The 26,813-nt window shown below is 38.9% G+C and overlaps 1 protein-coding gene across 1 annotated transcript in view; it reads left to right on the forward strand.

Annotated features, from left to right (window-relative positions):
* LOC126176855 (coiled-coil domain-containing protein 18-like) overlaps window positions 1-26,813 on the forward strand; it is a 90,111-nt gene that overhangs the window by 46,472 nt on the left and 16,826 nt on the right. The window contains exon 4 of the mRNA XM_049924040.1: window positions 24,030-24,279. Within this exon, the coding sequence (XP_049779997.1) occupies window positions 24,030-24,279 (250 nt within the window). The remainder of the gene's footprint in view (window positions 1-24,029; window positions 24,280-26,813) is intronic.

Consider the following 26,813-nt stretch of genomic DNA (forward strand, 5'->3'; position numbering starts at 1 on the left):
CACATACTACACTCAAAATGTGTCAATGGACCTCATGAAGACAATAAAAATAAATGCTTGTTGTGCATTTACAACAATGAAGTAGAGCTTCCACATTTACCTGACATGGTGTTCCCCAAGAATGTGATGGTGCTACAGAACGATTATGGTTGTGGAATAGAGTTCAATGCCTTGGATGCTCTGTGAAGAGTCAGTAACGGAAATTTATCTGTGAAAGTTGCCTGTTCTGAGGAATGGAAGGAATCAAGACAGGAGCATACTCAGATCGTCTAATTGAGCAAACAATGCAGTCAGAATCATGAACACCTAAAATACAGATTGAGACTGAGACTGAGGATGAGAAGCCAAAATTACTTATCTACCTTGTGCTGGCCCAGTATCTGGAGAGTTTGGTAGACTCGTAGGGAAACAGGTCATCCAGTGTATTTCATCCTCTTCAAGTGAACTAAAAAGTTTACTTTATAATGTTGAAGATGATCTAGGTGTCCAAAACATGAGTGTGATCACAGTCCATGCAAATGTGGCATGTCATATGTAAGGCAGACTGTCAAAACAGTCCAGGAAAGATGCAAGAAACAACAGTTACATGCTCAAACAACACAACCAACCAAATCAGCTGTTGCCGTCACTGTCTCGAATAAATCATGAAATAATATATGTATTTCACGTGGGAAAAATATATCTAAAAACAAAGATGATGTAACTTACCAAACGAAAGCGTTGGTATGTTGATAGACACACAAATAAACACACACACAAAATTCAAGCTTTCGCAACCCACGGTTGCTTCATCAGGAGAGAGGGAAGGAGAGGGAAAGACAAAAGGATGTGGGTTTTAAGGGAGAGGGTAAGGAGTCATTCCAATCCCGGGAGTGGAAAGACTTACCTTAGGGGAAAAAAGGACAGGTATACACTCGCACACACACACCTATCCATCCGCACATATACAGACACAAGCAGCCATTTGTAAAGGCAAAGAGTTTGGGCAGAGATGTCAGTCAAGGTGGAAGTACAGAGGCAAAGATGTTGTTGAATGACAGGTGAGGTATGAGTGGCGGCAACTTGAAATCAGCGGAAGTTGAGGCCTGGTGGGTAACGGGAAGAGAGGAATTACTGAAGGGCAAGTTCCCATCTCCGGAGTTCTGACAGGTTGGTGTTAGTGGGAAGTATCCAGATCACCCAGATGGTGTAACACTGTGCCAAGATGTGCTGGCCGTGCACCAAGGCATGTTTAGCCACAGGGTGATCCTCATTACCAACAAACACTGTCTGCCTGTGTCCGTTCATGCGAATGGACAGTTTGTTGCTGGTCATTCCCACATAGAAGGCTTCACAGTATAGGCAGGTCAGTTGGTAAATCACGTGGGTGCTTTCACACGTGGCTCTGCCTTTGATCGTGTACACCTTCTGGGTTACAGGACTGGAGTAGGTGGTGGTGGGAGGGTGCATGGGACAGGTTTTACACTGGGGGCAGTTACAAGGGTAGGAGGCAGAGGGTAGAGAAGGTGGTTTGGGGATTTCATAGGGATGAACCAAGAGGTTACGAAGGTTAGGTGGACAGCGGAAAGACACTCTTGGTGGAGTGGGGAGGATTTCATGAAGGATGGATCTCATTTCAGGGCAGGATTTGAGGAGGTTGTATCCCTGCTGGAGATCCACATTCAGAGTCTGATCCAGTCCCGGAAAGTATCCTGTCACAAGTGGGGCACTTTTGTGGTTCTTCTGTGGGAGGTTCTGGGCTTGAGAGGATGAGGAAGTGGCTCTGGTTATTTGCTTCTGTACCAGGTCGGGAGGGTAGTTGCAGGATGCGAAAGCTGTTTTCAGGTTGTTGGTGTAATGGTTCAGGGATTCGGGACTGGAGCAGATTCGTTTGCCACGAAGACCTAAGCTGTAGGGAAGGGACTGTTTGATATGGAATGGGTGGGCAGCTGGCATTATGGAGGTACTGTTGCTTGTTGGTGGGTTTGATGTGGACGGACGTGTGAAGCTGGCCATTGGACAGATGGAGGAGGAAGGTGGCATGGGATTTGGAGTAGGTCCTGGTGAACCTGATGGATCCAAAGGAGTTGAGGTTGGAGAGGAAATTCTGGAGTTCTTCTTCTCTGTGAGTCCAGATCATGAAGATATCATTAATAAATCTGTACCAAACTTTGCAGGCCTGGGTAACCAAGAAGGCTTCCTCTAAGCGACCCATGAATAGGTTGGCGTACGAGGGGGCCATCCTGGTACCCATGGCTGTTCCCTTTAATTGTTGGTATGTCTGGCCTTCAAAAGTGAAGAAGTTGTGAGTTAGGATGAAGCTGGCTAAGGTAATGAGGAAAGAGGTTTTAGGTAGGGTGGTAGGTGATCGACATGAAAGGAAGTGCTCCATCACAGCAAGACCCTGGACGTGTGGGATATTTGTGTATAGGGAAGTGGCATCAATGGTTACAAGGATGGTTTCTGGGGGTAACAGATTGGGTAAGGATTCCAGGCATTAGAGAAAGTGGTTGGTGTCTTTGATGAAGGATGGGAGACGGCATCTAATGTGTTGGAGGTGTTGATCTATGTAGGCAGAGATACGTTCTGTGGGGGCTTGGTAACCAGCTACAATGGGGCGGCCGGGATGTTTGGGTTTGTGAATTTTAGGAAGTAGGTAGAGGGTAGGAGTGTGGGGTGTCGCTGGGGTCAGGAGGTTGAAGGAGTCAGGTGAAAGGTTTTGTAGGGGGCCTAAGGTTCTGAAGATTCCTTGAAGCTCCACCTGGACATGAGGAATGGGATTACCTTGGCAAACTTTGTATGTAGTGCTGTCTCAAAGCTGACGCAGTCCCTCAGCTCTCTCCCTTAAAACCCACATCCTTTTGTCTTTCCCTCTCCTTCCCTCTTTCCTGATGCAGCAACCTTGGGTTGCGAAAGCTTGAAATTTGTGTGTGGTATGTGTGTTTTTTATTGTGTCTACCTACCAGCACTTTCCCGTCACAGCATCTTTGTTTTTTATATATATTTTTCCTACGTGGAATTTTTCCCAAAATTTAGCTGTCTAAATTATAACCATCATTTATTTCTTCTAAAAAATTTTTTGTTCTTTAATCATAAAAAACATTTCTGATTAAATTATAAAATTGTCAGCAGTGAAGGTAGCATGAAGCTACTTCACTGAAAAAATGAAGTGCTGCAGTTTTTGTAGAATTTTTGCCATGATGACTGATATCTACTAATAATTTTAATTTCGTGTATTAAAATCTCAGAAAGCCTTTAAGTGACTGGAATGGGGGACAAAAGTTTGTCAGCAAAACCTATGACACGGATGTGGCCCAGCTCCTTTGACCTAAGAGGAAATGCTCTTTATATTGTTACAGATTGGGTACTGTCACCTAATGCATAAATTACTTTTCCAGTAAGATGTCCACCAGTGCATGATGCAGCTATCTGCATGCCACCCCAAGAAGAGTTTTCTCATGAAATGGAAGTCCAGGCAATCACTGCATTTTGCTGGAAGTTGAAGACTTTGTGGTTTTCCCCATCTACAACTGCGCTATACATTTACAGACTCACAGAGCTTTCGACATTATCCACTAGGTCATTTATACGTATTGTGGACAATAATGTCCCTATAACACTCCCTTGCAACACCCTTAAAGCTATGTTCACATCTGTAATTTCACTCAGTAATGAACAAATGCTGAATTCTGTCTGCATGGCCTATTATAGATTTGGTCTCATGAACAGTATTCTCATATTTTTCAGTAAAAAAAACTTTGCAGAACTGTATAGGATACCTTCTGAAAGTCAAGGAAGATGGCAGCAATGTGATAGCCAATGTGTACACAGCTCTGGTTTTCATGGTTGAACTAAGTGAGTTGAGTTCCGCAAGGTGTCTGTGGTATCCATGTCTGTCTTTAATACAGATGCTTTTTGTTCTCCAAATGGGTCAAAATGCATGAGTATCAAACATGCTCCATAGTTCCAACAGATTGGCTTCACTGATACAGTCATGTAATTATGGACATCTGTTGGATGACCCTTATTGAAAATGAGAATAATCTGCATTTTTTTCCCAATCACTTCACACTCTTCATTCCTTCAGCTATCTACAATAATCTGGCGCTAGAAGGACAACAAGTTCTTTTACATAACCTCTACTAAATTTGGCCCACATGCCTTTACATTAGTGAATGATACAGCTGATTTCTATTCTGTGCTCATTAATCTCAATACCTGCCAAGTTGACATTTGTGCAGTGACTGAAGGGAGGAACGATACGACAATCTTCTGCACTGAAACAATTTTGGAAGACCAAATTCAGTATATCATTCTGCTCTCCTGTCATCTTTCACTTTGGTGCCAGAATGGTCACTGAGCAACTGAACAGATGATCTTGATCAGCATGCTTACTTTATGTAAGACCAGCACTTCTTAAAATTCTGCAATAGATCAGTTTTACTTTCACATTCATTGAATGACTCTCACATTGCTCTCCTTATTTTCATTTTCACTTTGTTCAGATTTTTGTCTGTAAACAATGTTTGGACTTAATTTACAAATGTGATGATGCACTTTGCTTTTATGGCATTTTTGTAATATGGCTACTGAACAATGGCCCATCTCTCAAAGCCTTGCTCAGCACATAACTGTCGAAAGGATATTGTATGACACTTTCGAATTTTATCCATTGATACCTTGCATTTTCCTCATTTTTTGATGTTGACTTGTCAGGTAATCTGCTGGTTGTTCCCTATCCCACTTCAGACTTCATAAGACTATATCTTCTACATTTATGCAGATAGAAAGCTGAGATAAATTTTAACGTACCCATCAAACTTAAAAATTTATGTCGGCATCAATTATAAGCTGTAATGCCTAATGTGCATTGAGTTGAGACCGTGGTATCACAACAATGAAAGACATTTCGCATTCTCTGTACAGCAGGTGCAATTTAATTACAGCTTTGTGGCATGATTTTCATCAAGAGTATGGTACTGCACTTCGACAGATCAAAGCAATCAACAATACCATTAGCAGTTTCCAAACACTGCTTATGTATGTGAATGTAAATCCACAGGGCACCCCTGTGTGCTTGTTGGAGACATGGAGTGCAATCAACAGAGTTTTCATCCAGTCCACAGAAGTTTACTCATCAAGACGGCCAATAATTAGCCATAAGTTGTGTCTGATGTTTTCAGGGCTAAAATCTCTGTTTCAAACCATACAGTACGCTGCAGTAGCTGCAGCTGGTATGTTACATCACAGCTGTTCAAGAGACACTTGATGTTATGTTGATTATTTTTAAGCTCAGCCACAAAACTGAATTTTAACAATGTAAATAACAAACATATGTTTTGACTGTGACCCAAATGTACACTTTTGACAAGATGTACCAGATAATTGAAAATGGGTAAACAATTAAAACTCCACTGTAGTGAAAAAGACAAAAGGATATTCTGAACTGTGACAGTCAGTGTTGCAGTTATTATAATTCAAAAAATCAGGATTCAGTCACTACAAATGCTTCTTGATGGAGATGGCAACTAGGTATAGAGTGGAACTGGGGATACAACCTGCCCGCTTGGCAGCTCACAGTCTGTGTGGGCAGGCCCATGTCTATGAGAGCGCAGCTTGCATGTAGCCAGTCAGTGTCATGGGAATAGCTTCCTATCAATTACAGCTGTCTTGTTTATTACAAGTGGAAAACATATATCTGTGTCAGCCTACAGATTTAGACCACTCAGTTTTGAAACATTTTTAATAGATTGGTGGTCACAAATAACTCATACACACAATGTAATAAGCAAAGAACATACAAATATTTCATATACTCTAAAACAGAAGTGCAAAAGGGTGGAGTAGGTTTATGTCTAAAAAAGAAAGAAACATTATTTTTCAGCATTCAACATTTTTTTTAAATATCAGAAAATGAAGATAAGTGAGGCTACTCCCAAGCTTTGATTTTATTACTGAAAAATGCTTTCTCAAATGTATTTTTTTGTATTGTATTTATTTATTTATCCTGTGGATCACATACTGTACAAAGTACACATGATATAGGACAAGTCATTTTTCTTAACAAATATCATTTAAAAAAATGTACACAAAATTGTTCATTGATGAATATAGTAACTTCACATACAGAGAATACAGACAATTTACATGGGGAACTAAGAAACATGTAGGCAATGTAGTGCTACTTTAAATTTACACAAATAATCACTGAGATTACAGAATAGTGAAAATGTCAACTGGAAACACATCAGAAGGACAATGTCATTTAAAAACTACATTAAACATGAAATTAACATTGAGATTTCACAGACAATTAAGTTTTAATACTAATAGAATGTGTACTTGTATATTCAAAAAGCGAGTTGAAAAATTTTGGGAAGTGAAACTGAAACATAGTTGTGTATAGTAGAAATTAGGTTATTATTTTGCCTACAGAATGTTTTACTCTAATCACAGTATTTTACAAAGGAACTTTATAATTTTTCATTTCCAGGAATTCTTGTACTGAATAGAAACAGTGCTTTGTCAGAAATGCCTTTCGTTTATTTTTAAATATTGGATCTGGAACAGTTTTTATTTGTTCTGGAATTTTATTGTGTAATACGACACCCAGATGAGTTACATATTTTTGGTATGGTGATGTCCTTGAAAAAAATTGATGGATATTAGATTTCCCTCTGGTATAATGAGCGTGTATATCATTGTTTTGGATTAATTTGCCTGTTCTTGAGAGGTATTCCCTGGTGAATAGGATTGTTTCTTGAATGAATAGGGATGGGATGCTTAGAACATTAAGTTTTATAAATTGACATTTACAGGATTCCAGCTTTTTGAGGCCACAGATTTTCCTCAGTGCTCTTTTTTGTAGTTTAAATATATTTGTGCTGTGAGTTGAATTTCCCCAAAAGATGATTCCATAGCGGAGCAATGAGTGGAACTGCGCATGGTATGCTTGCATTAGTGTGTATTTACTTTTAGTAGATTTTAGTATTCTTAGTCCATAGCACAATGATGAGAGTTTCTTTGATAAGTTGATTATATGTGTGTCCCATTTTAAATTTTGTTGGACCCATAGACCCAAAAATTTTGTTGCATTTACATTTTCAATTTTATCATTATTTAACTTTACTTGGATAGTTTTTTGACTGGATGTGGGAATTAGATGGAAGTTGATACATACAGTTTTCCCACTATTAACAATTAGGCCATTTTTGTTAAACCACTCAGAAAGTTTTTTCATAGAGTTATCAGATATTGTCTGAAGGGATTCAGGGCTAGATCCAGTCAACACTATGCTTGTATCATCAGCAAACAGGATAGTTTTTTGTGGGCTCATACGTTCAACAAGATCATCTATGTAAATGAGGAAAAGTAATGGCTCTAGAACAGAACCCTGGGGAACACCATATCTTATTGTTCTTTCCTCCGAGAGGAAAACTGTGTTATTTATTTTATTCTGTACATTAATATCGTATTGAAGTGATACCTTCTGTCTGCGGTTTTGTAGGTAAGAGCATATTATGTTGGTCACTTGATTTCGGTATGCGGTCCAACAGTTCAAAAATTGCTGTCTGGGTGGATAAAGATTAACTAAAACCATGTTGTTGAATGCTGATTGGTGCGTGGTTTTTTATGAAATTTATAAGCCTGTCATAAAAAAGTTTTTCCAGGATTTTTGAAAAGATGCTTAATATGGATAATGGTCTATAATTGGATACTAAATCAGGGGAACCTTTCTTTAGTAATGGTGAGACTTTAGCTATTTTGAGAGCATCTGGAAAAATGCCAGTTTTTAATGATTGGTTGTAGATGGTTGATAATGGCTTTACTATATGGGGAGCACACACCTTTAATATGAGGTCAGGTACTTCATCATAGCCACTAGGAATTTTATTGCGTAACAATTTTATTATGTTCATAATTTCATCAGGGTTTGTTTCATAAACAAACATTGTAGCATTAGTGCTGTTTGACGTATTGGTGGAATTGAAGAAAGATGCCTTGCAGTTTGCCTGAATGAGATCTTCTGCTAGTGAGGTGAAATATTCATTGAACTTGTTTACAATTGTGTATGGATCTGTGACCTTAGAGTCATTAAGTGTTAGAGAAATGTTTTCCTTTTTAGGTGTTGAACTACAAGTTTCTTTTTTAATAACTTTCCACATAGCTTTCATTTTGTTTGAAGAGTTTCTTATGAATTGTCATTCCATAAAAGTTTTGCCTGTCTAATCACTCTAAGATAAGTTTTTTTGTAGGCTTTACAATAGTCAGAAAATTCTTCAGTGACTCTGTATTTTTTGGAGCAATATTGGAGAAATCTGTTTCTCTCACTAGAAATTTTGATTCCTTTTGTTACCCACGACTTTCTATTTTGATTGCTTGAAGTTTTTGTTTCAAAAGGAAATGCTGTATTAAAGTAATAAAGGAAGGTGTTATGGAAGCTTAAGAACATATTATCAACAGTTGTTTGCATGTAAACACTGTCCCAATTTTCCTTAGCTAATAGGAAGTTAAAAATCCTAATATTGCCATCTGAAAAGTTTCTTCTTTGAAATACTTTTTTGGGGCTGATTTTACTATTTTCCATGTCAACGCTCAGTAGCTGAGCATCATGGTCACTGTATCCCATGCTCAGTACTTCACCAGTGAATTTGTAACAAGTATCAGTTATGAAGATTTGATCAATTATTGAATCAGTATGCTCTGTTGATCTTGTTGGAGAGTGTATTGTGGGGATCATATTAAAGGATTTGGTCATGTTTAACAAATCAAGTTTAGCATTACTGTTTTTTGATAAATCAATGTTAAAATCGCCACAAAGTATTATTCTCATATTTAATGAGCTGACACTATTCAGCAGAACTTCTAATTTGGTCATAAAATTTGGAATATTACTACTTGGTGCTCTGTATACATTTATAATTATATAGTTTAGTTCAGGCAGCTTAACCATAGAAAGCTCAAATTCCTTATCTTCAGATAATGCAATCTGTTCATTTAGGCCTACCTCACTGAATTTTATCTGGTCCTTTATAAATATAGCAGTACCGCCATGTGTGGAGAAATTCCTACAATAGAAGCTTGTTAATGAGTCCCTTGGAATAGAGGTTGACTGAATTTCTTCTTTGGACAGCCAGTGTTCGGTAATACATATTACATCTGGATTTATTTGAGACTGAAGTAACACTTCCAGCATTTGAATCTTATTTCTGAATGACTGGACATTATGGTGTAATACAAGAAATGATGGACTTTGTGACTTTTCAGTTAAGGGTTTAATTGATTTCTTTTCTAAAGGTATTTCTGACACAGCACTTACCCTAAAAAATTTGCCGAGATTTTATTTTTGTGTGTGGCTTCTTGCACGCTATTTTCAGTAGCAGAGATGGTTTTGAGTGGTTGACACAGTTCTGCTTCCATCAAAGCTTCTGTTTTTGGCCTAAACCATTTTGTAATTTGTGGTTGTTTGGCGATCTCGATACTTGGGGCTGATTTCTTCAGGATATGATTTCGGAGTTTTTCTACTATTTGGTCTTTTCCTAACATATTTAAATGTAGTCCATGAGTTGTATGAAATCTTCTTCCTAAATTGTATGTATCAATCATCTCTATGTTATGAAATGTAGAACATATTTCTGATATCAGTTTGTTTGCAATGCAAATTTCTTGGTTGACACAGGACGAGGAAGGCAAATCATAACGATGAGGAATGTTAACGAGTACATTTGTATGTAATAGGTTGTTTAAGCATTCCTTCATTTCTTTTGCAAACCCTTTTGTTTCATTCATATATATATATCATTTGAACCACCTAGAAGCACGACAAAATCACAATTACTTAAGTGAGATACATCAGTAGAGTTTGTTAGTTTATTTACCTCACAAAACTGCGCTCCTGGCTTCACAAATCCTGTTACCATTAAATTACATTTATCTTTCAATAGTGCTGAAATTCCACGTCCATGACTGTCACAAAGCACACAAATTTTTTTGTTCATCACAGTTTTGGGGCTAGAAGGTTTTGAAACGTGTTTTTGCTGTGTAGATATATTCTGTTTTTGCACATTCAGTAACCTTTTTTTGATAACTATGAACCTGTGTTAACTTTGCAGTCTTGGGAGAAAATTTATTGTATGCAGCAGAAGTTTGTTTTTCACAATGACCATCGTTTTGTAGTAGGATATCGAATTTGTTTTTTTGAGCTATTACTGAAGAAGAAACACTATTTATGATATCTGCACACTTTATTTTACACGGACTCTGTTGTGTAGGTTCCACATTTTGCTTAATAACAGGCTTTTCTTTCAGATGGTGCACAATTTGATCTTTTGTAGATAGGCCTACCGTTTTTTGGAGCGCGGCAGGAGAATTTATTACTAAAGACGACGAAATGATTGCGCTATGGTTAGCGTTACCGGTACACCCAGAATGTGTTGGAAAACTTGAAATGGCGATGGAATCATCGGTTACTGTGTACACTTTATTTCTGTCGAATTCACTTACGCCCTGCTCAGCGGTTTTTAGTTTTCCATTATCATTTTCAAGACATTTGAGTCTATCAGCTAACACTCTGTTTTCTGCCAAGGATCTGTGCACAATTTCTTGCAATGAATTAATAGTTTCAGCTAGTTTTGCTTTGTCAGGATGGACTTCACATGTTACACACTTACATTTTGATTTGGATGATTTTTCACTGCAGGTTTTTTGCGTGGCACTAGACTTGAAACTTTGCGAAGCACTTTTGTTGATCATCTTCTTGCTATTGATGCTGGATAACATTTGAAAATTCGAAATAACTGGAGGCACAAATTCACTAAACTTGTATTTCATTCTGAACATACTAGAGAATTGAGTAGCTATTTTTAAAAACTGCAGAAGATGTGTATGAGGAGATTCTCATAAAAGATTTCCAGATTTTTTGCAGTGTGAAATATTTTCCTTTCCAAATGACTGCAGTGAAAGTCAGTGAGATGCAATAGTATTTCAGAAGACACCTTTCCAATTTTCACTGAAAAATTAGGTGCAAGAACATCACTATCAAATTCAAACTGATTTAACTTGCTAAGTCCAATGTCATAGTTTTCTCGCACTCCCTGTTGCACTGTAATGAGTCCATAAAAAATTTTTTTCAGCATCTGTCACCATATCTTTTTTCTGTTTACAATTAGTTTGTCAAGACTGGTTTGATGCAGCTGCCCATGCTAGCTAATTTAGTGCGAGCCTCCTCATCTCTATATAGCTACCACAACCTACATCCATTTGAACCAGCTTACTGTATTCAGCTTGGTCTCCCTCTACAATTTTTAACCTCATCCACCACCTCTTCCTTCAATTTGCAGATTGATGATTCCTTCACACCTCAGGAAGTGTCCTACCAACTGATTCATTTTTTTGAACTTTAAATTTGTTTTTACCCCAATTCAGTTCAGGACCTCCTCATTTGTTATTCAGTCCACATATCTAGTCTTCAACATTATTCTGTATCACTCCATTTCAAAAGCTTTTCTTCTTTGTGAACTGCTTACTGTCCACCATTCAGTCCCATACAAGACTGCACTCACGACAGATACCTTGGGGAAAAACATCCTAACACCTAAGTTTATGTTTAATGTTAAAAAATTTAACTTCTTCTGAAATGCTTTTCCTGCTGTTCCCTGTCTACTTTTTATATCCTCCCAATCTTGTCTGTCATCACTTATTTTGCTGTTCAGGTAGCAAAACCAGTTTAAACTTAATAGCAAAATTCATCTACTACTATTAGTGTCTCATTTCTTAAAAAATTCCCTCAAAAATAAAATGCAGATTGAATAACATCAGAGGTAGACTACATCCTCTCTCACTCTTTTCTCAAGCATTGCTTCAATTTCATGTACTTTGACTCTTATAACTACAGTCTTGTTATTGTACAAGTTTTAAATAACTTTGCCACTTTCAAAATTTCAAAAAGTGCATTCCAGTCAACATCACCAAAATTTTTCTCTAAATCTACAGATGCTATATATGTAGGTTTGATTTTCTTCGGCATTAATATTGCCATACATATGTCTACAATTGTCCATAACACAGACTGATCTTCCCCAAGGTCAGCTTCTACCAGTTATTCCATTCCTCTGTATATTATTGGTGTCAATATTTTGGAACCATGACTTACATATTAAACTGTGAATTCAGTATATTCTTATCTGTCAACATCTGCCTTCTTTCAAATTGGAATTATTATATTCTTTCTGATGTTTTATGGTATTTCCTATGTCTCATATATCTTGCACACCAGGTGGAATAATTTTGTTATGGCTGTTTTTGCCCAAGATCCCAATAATTCTAAGGGAATGTCATCTACTCTAGGGGCCTTGTTTCCACTTATGTTTTTTAATGCTGTGTCGAGGAGATAATGGGACCAGAGGGCTGGGGGAACCGAAATAGAGAAGGAAAATTGTTGCTGGAATTCTGCAAGAGGAATGGGCTGACGATCGCAAATTCCTGGTACAAGAAGAGAAGTAGTCACAAAATAACTTGGTACAGTGGGGACTGGTCCCAAACTTCAGTAGTAGACTATGTACTAGTGGATAGGCAGATGATGAGCAGCCTCACAGATGTTAAGGTCGTTCCATCTGAGGCCTTAGACAGTGACCATCGGCTGTTGGTAGCCACCCTGAGAGAGAAAAAAGATAGGAGGGCAACAGATATACAGGAGAAAAGGTTGAAGACATGGATGCTGAAAGAGGATGAACGGAGGACCCAGTACCAGACACTGATCAGGAAGAAGCTGCCAAAGGAAGATCAGAGAACAGTGGAAGAAGAATGGGGAGATTTTAAGAGGGCCCTAGTTGAGGCAGCTGAGATTGTGTGCGGAAGAACTAGCTCAAAGAGGGGAAGTAAGGAAACCCCATGGTGGAACAACATATGTAAAGAGGCAGTACTTCGAAAGAACAAAGCCTTCAGAGAATGGTTCCAGACCCGAACAGAGGAAGCTAGGGTAAAATATAAGGAAAGCAAGAAAGCGGCACAGACCATAGTAAGGGCGGAGAAGAAGAAGTGGATGGAAAAATGGACAAGAATGTTAGAAGAGGACAGTGAAGGGAACAAAAAAGTACTTTACACCATGGTAAGAAATAAGAGGAAGGACAGAAGCGAGTGCCTGAGGATCATGGATAATAATGGAAGAGTTGTGGAGGAAATGCATGAGCTCAAAAAGATTTGGAAGGAGTACTTTGAAGATCTGTTGAATGTCGCCAAGCGGGTAACTAACAGCGATGGAGAGCCTAAGGCAGCAGACGATGATAATAGTGGGGAAATTGATGATCTAACTTGGAATGAAGTGGAAGAAGCCATAAAGAGGATGAAAGGGGGCAAGGCACCAGGTTGGGACGAAGTAACAGTGGATATGATACGAGCAGCAGGAGAAGTAGGAACCCAGTGGCTATACAGAGTGCTGAGGGTGGTGTGGAAGGAGAACAGAATTCCTGAGGATTGGAAGAAAGGAATTATAGTCCCGATCTTCAAGAAAGGGGATAAAAGGAGATGTGAGAACTACAGAGGAATCACCCTGCTATGCCACTGTGGAAAAATCTATGAAAAGATCCTGGAGAAGAGAATAAGAAGCAGTATTGAAAGTAGACTGCAAGAGGAGCAGTATGGTTTCAGACCGGGAAGATCAACAACGGACCTCATATTTGCGGTAAGGTAACTGCAGGAAAGGCACTATGAGTACGGGAAGGACTTAATCATGGCCTTTTTAGATATTGAGAAGGCGTATGACAGTATCTGTAGGGACAAGCTCTGGGATGTGCTGAACGCAAAAGGGATAGATGAAGAGATAACACGAAAAGTCAGAAAAATGTATGAGGGAAGTGAGAGTTGTGTGAAAGTGGGGAGGGAATGTACTGCATGGTTCAAGCTGGAAAATGGGCTGCGACAGGGAAGAGCACTTTCGCCTTTATTGTTTATTATTGTTATGGATGAAATCGTACAGCAAGTGTCAGATGCAATTGGAGATCATAAAATGAAAGCAGTGCTTTTTGCCGATGACCTGATGTTATGGGGAAATTGCGAGAAGGAGGTGCAAGAGCAGTTAGATGCATGGGAGGCAACGGCAGCACAATATGGAATGCATTTCTCTGCAAAGAAAAGTGAAATAATTGTCACAACAAGGAAGACGAATAGGCCAAATGTGGATATAACTTGTGGAGGGGAAAAACTACAAGTGGTAGAGAACTTCAAGTACCTGGGAAGCGTGATTGAAAGTAAGGGGGGAAACGCAATGGAAATAAATGAAAGGTGCAGAAAAGCAGGGCAGTTCTACAAATGCATTAGGGGGCTTATTTGGAGCAAGGAGGTGCCACAGAAATCCAAGGGAATTATATACCGAACCTACTTTGTCCCCATATTGGCATACGGAAGTGAGACATGGGTAATGCACAAAAGCGACAAAAGTAGAATACAGGCTAGCGAAATGAAGTTCCAGAGGAGCAGGTTGGGTGTAACAAGATGAGACAGATTGCGAAATGTGTATGTGAGGGAAAGACTAAAGGAGGAACCAGTACAGGACAGGATAGAAAAATCAAGACTGCAGTGGTATGGACACATGAAGAGAATGGATGAGGGAAGAATTCCAAAGAGGATGTTTGATCTGCAACTGGAGGGGAAGAGGCCCAGAGGAAGACCAAGAGATAGATGGGTGAAGGGAGTGAAGGAATGTGTGACGAGAAGAGGAGAGAACTGGACAAAGGTGGAAGAGGGGGAATGGTGGAAAGACAGAACACGATGGAGAGGCTTGTGTTCCCGACAGACCCAGCCAGTGGCTGGAAACTGTCCAAGATGATGATGAATGCTGTGTCAAAATTTTCTCTCAGTATCATATCTCCCATCTCATTTTTACCTACTTCCTCTTCTGTTTGTGTAAATGGTCTTCAAGTTTGTTTTCCTTAGGTAGATGCTCTATGTCCTGCCTTTCAGTTTTCCCTTCTTTGCGTAGAACTGGCTTGTCATCAGAGCTCTTGAGCACTCTCCATCAATCTTTTATTTTAGACATTTCTACTCCCTTTCACCTGTTTCATTTGCTGCATTTTATCCAATGATTTCTACTAGATCTTGTCTTTTTACCTATGTGATTCTTTGCTGCCTTCCCTATTTCATCTGTTAAAGCTAACCATTGATTTTCTGTTGTGTTCACTTACCTGTTTCACTCTACCATTGCCTAATGCACCATCTTAAATTCTCAACTACCTCTGGTTCCTTCAGTTTATGCAGGTATGATCTACTTAATTTCCTAGCTTTTTGCAGTTTCTTCAGTTTTAATAAGCAGTTCATAACCAATAAATTATGGTCAGAGCCTACATTTGTCCTTAGATATGTTTTACAGTTTCAAACTGTCTTACGATTATATAATCTGTCTGAAAACTTCCAGCATCGTCAGGTCTCTTCTAAATACACAACCTCCTTACATGATTCTTAAACCATGTATTAGCAATGATTAACTTAATCCCTAAGCAAAATTCAACCAGGTGGCTTCTGCTTTCCTTCACTTCCATTTCCTGCTACAAAATTCCATTCCCCCATCGCAGTTAAATTTTCATCCCCCTTAACAATCTGAATAATTTTCTTTATCTCATCATACATTCTTTCAAGCCTATCATCATCTGCAGAACTAGTGTGTGATGTTTGTCTGTTTTATTTGTTCGTTGATAGTCTCAGTGTCGACATACTGCATTGTTGTTGTTGTTGTGGTCTTCAGTCCTGAGACTGGTTTGATGCAGTTCTCCATGCTACTCTATCCTGTGCGAGCTTCTTCATCTCCCAGTACCTACTGCTACCTACATCCTTCTGAATATGCTTGGTGTATTCATCTCTTGGTCCCTCCCTACGATTTTTACACTCCATGCTGCCCTCCAATACTAAATTGGTGATCCCTTGATGCCTCAGAACATGTCCTACCAACCGATCACTTCTTCTCGTCAAGTTATGCCACAAACTTCTCTTCTCCCCAATCCTATTCAACACCTCCTCATTAGTTATGTGATCTACCCATCTAATCTTCAGCAATCTTCTGTAGCACCACATTTCGAAAGCTTCTATTCTCTTCTTGTCCAAACTACTTACCGTCCATGCTACACTTCCATACATGGCTACACTCCATACAAATACTTTCATAAACGACTTCCTGACACTTAAATCTATACTCGATGTTAACAAATTTCTCTTCTTCAGAATCACTTTCCTTCCCATTGCCAGTCTACATTTTATATCCTCTCTACTTTGACCATCATCAGTTATTTTGCTCCCCAAATAGCAAAACTCCTTTACCACTTTAAGTGTCTCATTTCCTAATCTAATACCCTCAGCATCACTCGACTTAATTCGACTACATTCCATTACCCTCGTACCTCAAAGTTTTTATTACTTCTCTGAGTACTGTAAATGATGTATCCGACAGTTACACAACTGTGTTTCACAGTTCTCTATGTTCACTGTTCATAACCCTCAAATACTACACAATCATATGGCCAGTTCACTATTGGTAAATGTTGATAAGCCTCATTAATAGGTTGCAGGCAACATCAGCATACTGCTACAATAGTTTACTGTTGAACACCTGCAAGCAGTAAAAACCTAACCACACAGTTCACAGTCTTTCAAATAAATTTAACAGACACTGTCACTGGTTTAACAAACGACCTGTTGGTGTAACACTTATTTCACTGTTAAGTTGATGCATTGTTGTTGTTCTAACCAACACAGGTTTCTTGTCTGAAACTTGGCCATGGATTGACTCTCTCAGAACCAAAAATCGGGCCTTTATATATCCTCACAATAATAGGCACTGAAACTATACATTGTTGTTGTTGTTGTGGTCTTCAGTCCTGAGACTGGTTTGATGCAGCTCTCCATGCTACTCTATCCTGTGCAAGCTTCTTCATCTCCCAGTACCTACTGCAGCCTACATCCTTCTGAATCTGCTTAGTGTATTCATCTCTCGGTTTCCCTCTATGATTTTTACCCTCCACGCTGCCCTCCAATACTAAATTGGTGATCCCTTGATGCCTCAGAACATATCCTACCAACTGATCCCTTCTTCCAGTCAAGTTGTACCACAAACTTCTCCCCAATCCTATTCAATACCTCCTCATTAGTTATGTGATCTACCCATCTAATCTTCAGCATTCTTCTGTAGCACCACATTTCGAAAGCTTCTATTCTCTTCTTGTCCAAACTATTTATTGTCCATGTTTCACTTCCATACATGACTACACTCCATACAAATACTTTCAGAAACGACTTCCTGACACTTAAATCTATACTTGATGTTAACAAATTTTTCTTCTTCAGAAACGCTTTCCTTGCCATTGCCAGTCTACATTTTATATCCTCTCTACTTCGACCATCATCAGTTATTTTGCTCCCCAAATAGCAAAACTCCCTTACTACTTTAAGTGTCTCATTTCCTAATCTAATTCCCTCAGCGTCTCCCGACTTAATTCGACTACATTCCGTTATCCTTGTTTTGCTTTTGTTGATGTTCATCTTATATCCTCCTTTCAACACACTGTCCATTCCACTCAACTGCTCTTCCAAGTCCTTTGCTGTCTCTGACAGATTTACAATGTCATCGGTGAACCTCAAAGTTTTTATTTCTTCTCCATGGATTTTAATACCTACTCCGAACTTTTCTTTTTTTTCCTTTATTGCTTGCTCAATATACAGATTGAATAACATCGGGGATAGGCTACAACCCTGTCTTACTCCCTTCCCAACCACTGCTTCCCTTTCGTGTCCCTCGACTCTTATAACTGCCATCTGCTTTCTGTACAAATTGTAAATAGTCTTTTGCTCTCATTATTTTACTTCTGCCACCTTCAGAATTTGAAAGAGAGTATTCCAGTTAACATTAACAGCTTTCAGCTGTTTGCTGTACCAGCACAGCAAGGTCATGTCAGGTAATTTTACAAGACAAGGTCAGTCAGTCATCCAGATTGTTGCCCACACAATTGCCTAATACACACTGAGAGTCATTGAACTCATTTTATAGGCTTTTCTTCATATCCAGGAATAGCATAATGCCATTGACCTTGACAAAAATACATTATGTTCAACCAGCATACTTCAGAAAAAGAATGTGCTTTACAGTCTTGTTCTTCCAAGAAGGATGTAACCTGTCAGTACTCAAACTGCATGACCTGACTATATTATTTGTTATTTTCTGTTGTAAATTTTACTAGAAGATTAATGTGATAAAGAATTCACTGTATTGCTGGTATTTTCTGAAGTATACCTACTTCTTTCAATATTTTTCTCACCAAAGCAATGACATCATACTTGTGGGTAACCACTGCAGGAGCTCCATCCATTATGATCAACTGAAGTTTTTCCCAACAAAGGTCAAGCTTGTATATTATGTTTTGTAAGCAAGAAAATCTGTTATTGGCCAACCCTTGAGTCTTGTATTTCAACTGCTCTTCCAAGTTATTCACAATATATTCAAAAGATTGCAAACTATTCTCATTGAGATAGGGAGTATTTTGGAAAGAGAAATTTCCACTAGGCGTAAAATGTATGAGCAGATACAAAGTATTATTTCACAAACTCTCCATCATTGACAGAACATTTTTGTGTTCATGATTGGAGGGAGTGGGGAACTGCAATGAGGTGGCCATTGTGTAGATGCATAAGGAAAAGCCCCAGCATGCTGTGACAAAAGTTAAAAACCAATGTAATAAACACTAGAGCAGCCACAGTAAGCGTTACCAAATATGTATTTTGCTATGCCAGAAGGTGAATGACAAATGATGGAAATTTTTTGAAGACTCTGTCTTTATTTCTCATAGGGAGAAGACATATTCCTGTGAGAAGTGTGTAGTAGACATTGTGTTATCTGGATAATAATTTTTATGGAAGTATGAAGTGTGAGAGTTCTTTTTAGTGCAAAACCACAAAAGTTTTTTTTTTTTTTTTTTTTTTTTTTTTTTTTTTTTTTTTTTTTTTTTTTTTTTTTTTTTTTTTTGCTTCCGTGCATTATGCTAATGTCACATCACTGTAGCTGCCTGCATCTGAAGAGGAAGTCCGATAAAAATCAGCATTGTATTCACAGTCGATAATGAGAAGTACTTATGGCGGAAGAAGAAATATATACATAACAAATTTACGGAAATCTCAGTGGCATAGAGAATGCAAAAATCTACGTAAGTTCACACTACTACTGAATTACAGTGTACAAGAGTTGTAAATTAAGCAGGTACTATGACAGAATGCTAACCAAAGAAGAACGAATAGCTGTTGTTTCTGCTCTCTTTGTGAAATGACATATGAACAGGTGTGGACAGACTTTGCCTGTCCATTCTGGAAAACAAGCCCCATCAGGCTTGCTAACAAGACCCTAGTCAATAAATTCCAGAGTACTGGTAGTGTTGCAGATGACGAACATCCAGGGAGGCCAGCCATAGTGCCAGACACTATGCAAAGTGTGCAGGATGTGATAACACATAGCCCTTCTGCATCTACCAGGAGACTTAGTAGGGAGCTTGGTATTCCTCAAACAACTGTATGGAGAGTTCTTCGTTACAAGCTGCACAAATGTGCATACCATATCCAGGTTGTACATAAGCTTGAAGCAGAGGACTACGCAGCCAGATGAGCTGTGTGTCATGACCTGCTACAAGCTGTGGAAAATGATAATTTGATGCAAAATGTCTTGTTCAGTGAAGAAGCTACATTTCATACCTGTGGACATGTGAACAGACACAACTGCAGGATCTAGGCAGACAAACAACCAAGTGTGCTGCAGGAGTGGTAATGGGACATAGCCAAAATGAATGTGTGGTTAGGGATAATGAGGTCAACAGTGTACGGGTCCTGGTCCTCCTCCTTCCCAGAACAAACCATTACTGGAACCACATACCTGGATATGTTGGAACAGTTTTTGGGGCCCCAGTTGATATCTGATGGGATTATGGGTACCGTTGTTTTTCAACAGGATGGTGCACCACCCCATTCTGCCCTCGTTGTTCGGGATTATCTGAATCAAGCATTTCCCGGCAGATGGATTGGTCATGCCTCTCCATGAATGTGGTCACGCCGCTCTCCTGACTTGACACCCTTAGACTTTTTTGCATTGGGGTTTATCAAGTCTAAGGTATACCAGGCAAAGATCTGCAGCACTGAACACTTAACACAGCAGATTCAAGCTGCAGCTGCTGAGATTACACCAGATATGCTTGGCCAGGTTTTTCGGTCTACATTGGAGTGCTGGGGGGGGGGGGGGGGGTGTGTACCTAGACATGCAAGGTGGTAACATTGAAGTGTACTGAAATTATGTCCCATTATAACATAAGTTGCAGGGCCATTACATATTGGTTAATAAAATTTGTTTAAGTACAAAATGTACAGTGACTTTAGAATCACCCTGTATATAAATATTTGCACAACAGGTAGCAGATAACAAATTAACTTTTATTTGCACTAATGAACTGAATTACAATAACACAGGTGCAGTCTTTGAAGCTATGGTTGACCTAGAGCAGGAGGACACTCGAAGACAGTATTAGCAGAAGTCCAGTGATGTGGAAGCCATGGACAATTGGAGATGGTGTCCAGTAAGGCAGGAGCTGTGGACTGTCGGAGATGCATCCAGCATGGCAGTAGCACCAGGCAGTTGGAGATGTGTCCAGCAAGACAAGCAGTCCTGAATGGCTGGTTGGCTGGATGATTTGGGGGAGGGAACCAAATAGCAAGGTCATCTGTCCCATCAGATTTGGGAAGGATGGTGAAGGAAGTCAGCCATACCCTTTCACAGGAACCATCCCAGCATTTGCCAGAAGCAATTTAGGGAAGTCATAGAAAACCTAAATCAGGATGGCCGGATGGGGAGTTTGAACCTTTATCCTCCCTAATGTGAATCCAGTGTGCTAACTACTGAATCACCTCACTCAGTAATCTTGAATGGTCAGAGATGTGTTTTTTTGAAATGGCACTCCAGAATGGCCAGAGAGTGATGTCCAAAGCGACGAGGACACTGGATGTTCATAGATGATATCCAGTGGTGCGAGAGTCCTGGATGGTCAGTACCAAGCAAGATAGTGCAGAGGAGGCACTCAGTGATGGCCTGATGACTTGAACATGGCAGTGATTGATCCATCACCAGTTCAGCAATGTACAGGATAAGGGGATGCTAGCACACTGTCAAGCAGTGGCCAGTCCTAAAATACCTGCCTGGCAGAAGAATACAAGTGTGCCTACAACAGTCATATTATTTTGCAGATGGGAAAAGGTGCTCGTGATTGCAGTACTGTGTACTGTGACCTGCATGCCACTAGTGGCGTGGTTGGTCCCACCTGATGCAATGATGATAGCAGGAAGATTGGTCAAAAAAAGCTGTCCTGTTTCCATTATTATCAGGCTGTTTGGATACAATCTCTTGTGGTAGTGTTGCTCGCAGATTGTGTATGTTGACAACCCTCAATCCATACCCATATTTTCTTTCAAAAAGAAAATGACATGGAGATACTAAAAAAGACATCATCAATTGTTCATGAAATTTAACTTTGTATATAAAACTTTCCTGGCACTGAGACTGATAAAGGTCTGAAATAGAGATAATATACTCATAAACTAATAAAGTTGAATACCCTGTATTCAGCAGAACACCTCAGAAAAATACCCCATTGCACAATGTCAGGCAACAATGCTAGTGTATTTTGTATTTGTAATTCTCTGCATTACAGAAATATTTTCTGTGTAAAGCACCTAAAGTAAATTTATTTATTTATTTACATTTTTTGCATGTAGACCATCAAGCTGATGTCTTTTGCAAACGTCATACATAGGCTGAGTAGATTACTATAGATAGCACTTACATACAGTGATAGTACATACATTTGTCTTAGTATTCTAATCTTATTACATGCTTCAAGAGAGGGGATTAGAATTCACTAAGTTACTATAAGCATTTATTTACTAAGAAGGCTTTTAATTTCCTTTGGAACAGCTGTGGTTCACAAGTTTCCAAAGCTTGTGGCAGCTTGTTGAACCATATCTGCCCATTAATATAAGGACTATTGTCAGTTATTTTTAATTTTGTCCTCTGCCTGAAGTAGTTCTCCTTATTTCTAGTATCATTATTATGTGTTTTTACTATTTAAAAAATAAGTATATATAAGGAATATACTGTTAGATATTTATGATGGACAAGGGTTTCACAACAGGACTCTCTGGACTTTATTCCATGTAACACATATTCTGTTCAGGTGCAGATTTGCCACACAGTTAACCAAAATTAAGAAATGGATAAACTGTTCCACAGTAAATAATTTTTGGTGTCTGGATTGGCACTATTTTTGCCAACTGTTTCATAAGATACAGGCTACTGCCAATTTTCTCACACACAGAAGCTTTGGTCTGGAAACAACTGAGTTGAAAGTTACAAAACCAAATATGTTACGGGACAACTTTTCCAATAAAATATGAGTATCCAAATCATTTGTCATACACTGTAATGTATTTATTTGCTTTTGTTGAGCAAGTGGAAGGCTTACATTATGAAAGGTGAGGACAATAAACATCACCAATGCACTACGGAAGCCCTGATCTTTGTGCACATATGTGCTTCTAACTTGCATTTTGAGTCGGTCATTCCAACAGTATGTTGTTTTAATCTGGCTTGTAATGTAACATGTTCCATACCTTTGTAAAAATGATGACTAGATAAATATAACAATAATAATAATATTTTTGCAAGCTCCATAGCTGTAATATGTTTAAAGAAAGACATGTTTATATACACCACCATCTACTGTATCAAAATAGCAGCTAATGTTGTGTATAAACATGTCTTTCATTAAACAGTAATAATGGTACTTTTCTCCTTCCAGAAGGATTCACATAGCTATATTACACTTTTACCATATCCTCAGTGGATTACAAAAACAATAAACATTTGAAACACAACTCACATTTTTGCCACATAACATACAGAGAAAAAAATCCAATGTGTGATATTACAAGAATGTGCAGATCAGTTTAAGGGTCCATTGCATCCAATCCGGCATCCTGTAAATGTTCGATTCAGTTTTCTGAACTCCAATGACCAGTGAAGTGGAGCACCACCTTGTTAAAAGCAAAGGTTTGGTTGCATGTTGTTGACGTGGGGAAAAACAAAGATCTCTAACATGTCTAGGTTCATCTTACCTGTGGTAGTCACCTCAGCAAAAAAGACTGGATCAATTATCTTACTGCACATGAGGCCATACCAAACATTCACTTTAAGGTGGCCTTGCACTTTTCCCCTAATGGATTTTATGATCCCCAAATCCAAATGTTATGCTTATTCACAAATCTGCAGACATGGATTGTGGCCTCATGGGAGAACATTATACTTGGGGAAAAAAAAGAAAGTAGGACTCTGTCAATCCGGTTAAACACTTCACATGCAAAATGCATCACCATTGCATGTCATCAGGCTTTACAGCTTGCAGAAACTGTAACTTGTATGAATACAAATGCAACCGCTTTTGCAGAATCTTATGAATAGCTTCATGTGGCATATGATTTTTTTTTCTACACCACAACAATGGATTTAAAATCTGCTTACCAAAGCACAGTTTGTGCCTTCTTCTGAACTGCTTGGGCTGACAATAGGGAAACAATGAAAATGTGTCAAACATTGGCAAAAATTAGGCACCTATTTTAGGTCCTTCTGCACCCAACAGACAAGTCGGACCAGAAACAAAGAAATATTTACAATTTTTAAACTTCCCCAGAAAATTAGAGCAGTTTGGTGTGGACTCCTACATATCACTCCTGTAGGTATCAGTGTGCAGTGTGCACAGAGGCATTTAAACAGTCATTCTTCCCATGCTCTGTACATGAATTTCATGGGAAAAAGCCCTAATAGCCGTGGGACATACCCTTTGCCATGCACTTCACAGTGGTTTGCAGTATACAGATGTAGATGTGGATATGATTACTATCTGAAATGCTTACCTAATCATAATGAAATTTTTTTAATTTGCTTGGACTAAACTTATAATGCTATTTCATGCTAAAAACGATTTAATTTGCAGAAGCAACACAGAAATCATGTTATCAGAGTATGAGATGGCTGAGAAGAACACCAAAGAAAAAATAAATGAAATAACACAATTGTCAAAAAAACTTGAAACATATTCCGATGACTTTGCTCATGAGCTGTCACATGCCAAAAATCAAAATGAAAAAACCAGGATAGCACTGCAAATTAAAATCTCACAGCTTGATGATGATCTTTTGCAGCTTCGCACATTTGCGAAAGTTATGGAAAAAGACAGAGACCAAGTAAGTGTTTAAATAGAGGTATGTTAACTAATTACTTTTTATTTTGACAACACCTAACTCACTGCTGTTTTTATATTACAGTTGCATGCCCTGGTGCCTCACTTTGCAGGTTTCATAGTAGAAATTTAAAATTACAAGTGTGTTCAGCTGTCATTTAAGTGACTTTTGATGAATATTGTCCTTAGAACTGATTCAATTATTTTTTTTAATTTGAGAAATGATCCAGAATGCCCCAATGAAAAATGAACTTTCTTGTTTCATCGGATATATAATTGATCAGTTTTCGTCTGTATGGATTGCTGTTTGCTCATTTTTTTCTAGTCAAATCGGTGAAGTTTAACTTGAAATCATGTTCTTGAATCAGATCTGTAAATTCTGTTAACACATTGGATTTAAATTTTACATTATTTTTTCATTTTAAAATCAGCTGCTACTATAATCCTTGTGTTTTTCAGTTTATCAAAAGACTCCAGCGCTTGAATACAAATACTTTAGATTTTTCTTTGCCTGAAATTCGTTGTATTGAAGTACAGAATTTTGTACCTTTAATTCTACATATCATCTTTCGACCATGCACCCTTCATTTTGCCATTTTGTATGCAGGTTTCAGTGAAATATTACACATATCTCTCTCTCTCTCTCTCTCTCTCTCTCTCTCTCTCTCTCTCTCTCTCTCTCTCTTTCTCTCTGGCTCTCTCATTTTCCCATTTGAGCATCTGCCAGTTGAGATTTTTTAACATTTATATTACATCCATAGTTGATCCAAGTAGTCTGTGACCATTTATCCTGCCATTCTTTGCATACACTCAACAGCCCCTCTTGGTCTAACCTATGGACCCCACACACTAGAGCAGAGCTAGTACAGGCTACACATTTGTCTTCTAAGCAATTTCTAACTACAGATCAGTTGATGCAGCTAAGGCAGTGGACTCACATTTGGGATGAACAGGGTTCAAATCCCTTCCAGTCTTCCATATTTAAATTTTGTGTGGTTTCCCTAAATGTGTTAAGGTGAATGCCAAGATGATTTCTTTGAGACGGACTGTTCCATTTCCCTCTCCAACCTTATCTTCACTTGTACTCCATCTCTAACAACCTTATTATCAGTGGAAAATTGAAATCTGACCTTCCTTCTTCCATGTTATTCGTAGATGAAATTCAGGTTCTCAGTGCAAGAAGTGGTAACATGTACCAAAACAAGACAAAGACGCCCAGAAAACAAGGGCATTGAAATGCATACTTTAGAGTTATGAGCACTTGTTTATCATTGCATTGTGAAACTCTTCTCATGTACAGCAAGCTCTTTACTGTTAAGAATGATCTGTGGAATGCAGTAAACAAATGAGGACATGTTTCTCTCTTATTGTACATGGATACAACATCAGTGGTGATGAAGAGTTCAGCATCTAAGATTGGATGAGTGAGGGTGACAGGCTCATGCGAGAGAGTCTCTCAGGGCCTGTAAGGCTGTGCGCATTGGTTCCATCCACAGAACGGGGCACGTCCCTGAAGTTTGCTTGCCAGCGAGGGCATCAGTGAGGGCAGCCTGGGTGTTGGCTGTTGCAGGCAAATGATGACGGTAGCAATTTATTGTTCCCAGGAACTGATGGAGCTCTTTGTATGTGGTAGGGAGTGGCATGGATAAGATTGATTGCACATTTGATTCCAGGGGGTGTATACCGGCAGCCAAGACTGTGTACCCCGAGAATTGGATAGATTTGTGGCGCAGTTGCAGTTTGTCGGTGTTGATCTTGACTCCGTTTGATGAGAGAGTGTCCTTTACTATTGTGATGCGGCATTTGTGATCTTGCTCAGATTTGCTGAAGATCAGGATATTGTCAACATATACGGAACAGAAGTTGAATTGGAGCAAGAGAGAGTCAATAAAGTGTTGCCACATCTGGGCAGCTTTTTTTTAACCCAAATGGCATGAAATGGTACTCTTACAACCTGATGGGGGTGATAATCGTGTTTGCAATCTGGTAGGCTGAAAATTGTATCTCCCAGGAGAAGGTGAGAGAAGTCATAAATCTTTGGTATAAGATAATTGTCCATCACAGTTCTAGTGTTCGAGAATCTGTAATCGCCACACACATGACTGGAGCCATCCTGTTTAGCGGTGAGGTGTATGTCTGGCAACCAGTTACTATCAGAAGTATGCTGATGTTGACCGAGAGATCCACACTGGTACTGAGCAGCAGCCGCCAAGTACCAGCACTGCACAACGTCAAAAGTATTGACCTGCGTGATACCCACTACTAACAAAGCCTACCTTGCATGTCCTGTCACAGGCAGCAAGAAAACCACTACTGCTCTTACAACCCAACTCAACTATCACAGAGGTTTTTTCCCCTTGGCTCTTGCCTTGGCACTTTTCCCCTCTGCCCTTCAAACTGCTACCCTTCGTTCAACTTTTGACCTAATCTATCTCCAGATGAGCATGTATTAATGGTTAACCAGACGCACACAAACATTGCAGTACCCACATCCTGTGAGACCTCACTCTTGTAAAAACTAACCCTTTTGCAGAGATG

The sequence above is a fragment of the Schistocerca cancellata genome, chromosome 3, assembly GCF_023864275.1.
Source record: "Schistocerca cancellata isolate TAMUIC-IGC-003103 chromosome 3, iqSchCanc2.1, whole genome shotgun sequence".
Classification (NCBI taxonomy): Eukaryota; Metazoa; Arthropoda; class Insecta; order Orthoptera; family Acrididae; genus Schistocerca; species Schistocerca cancellata.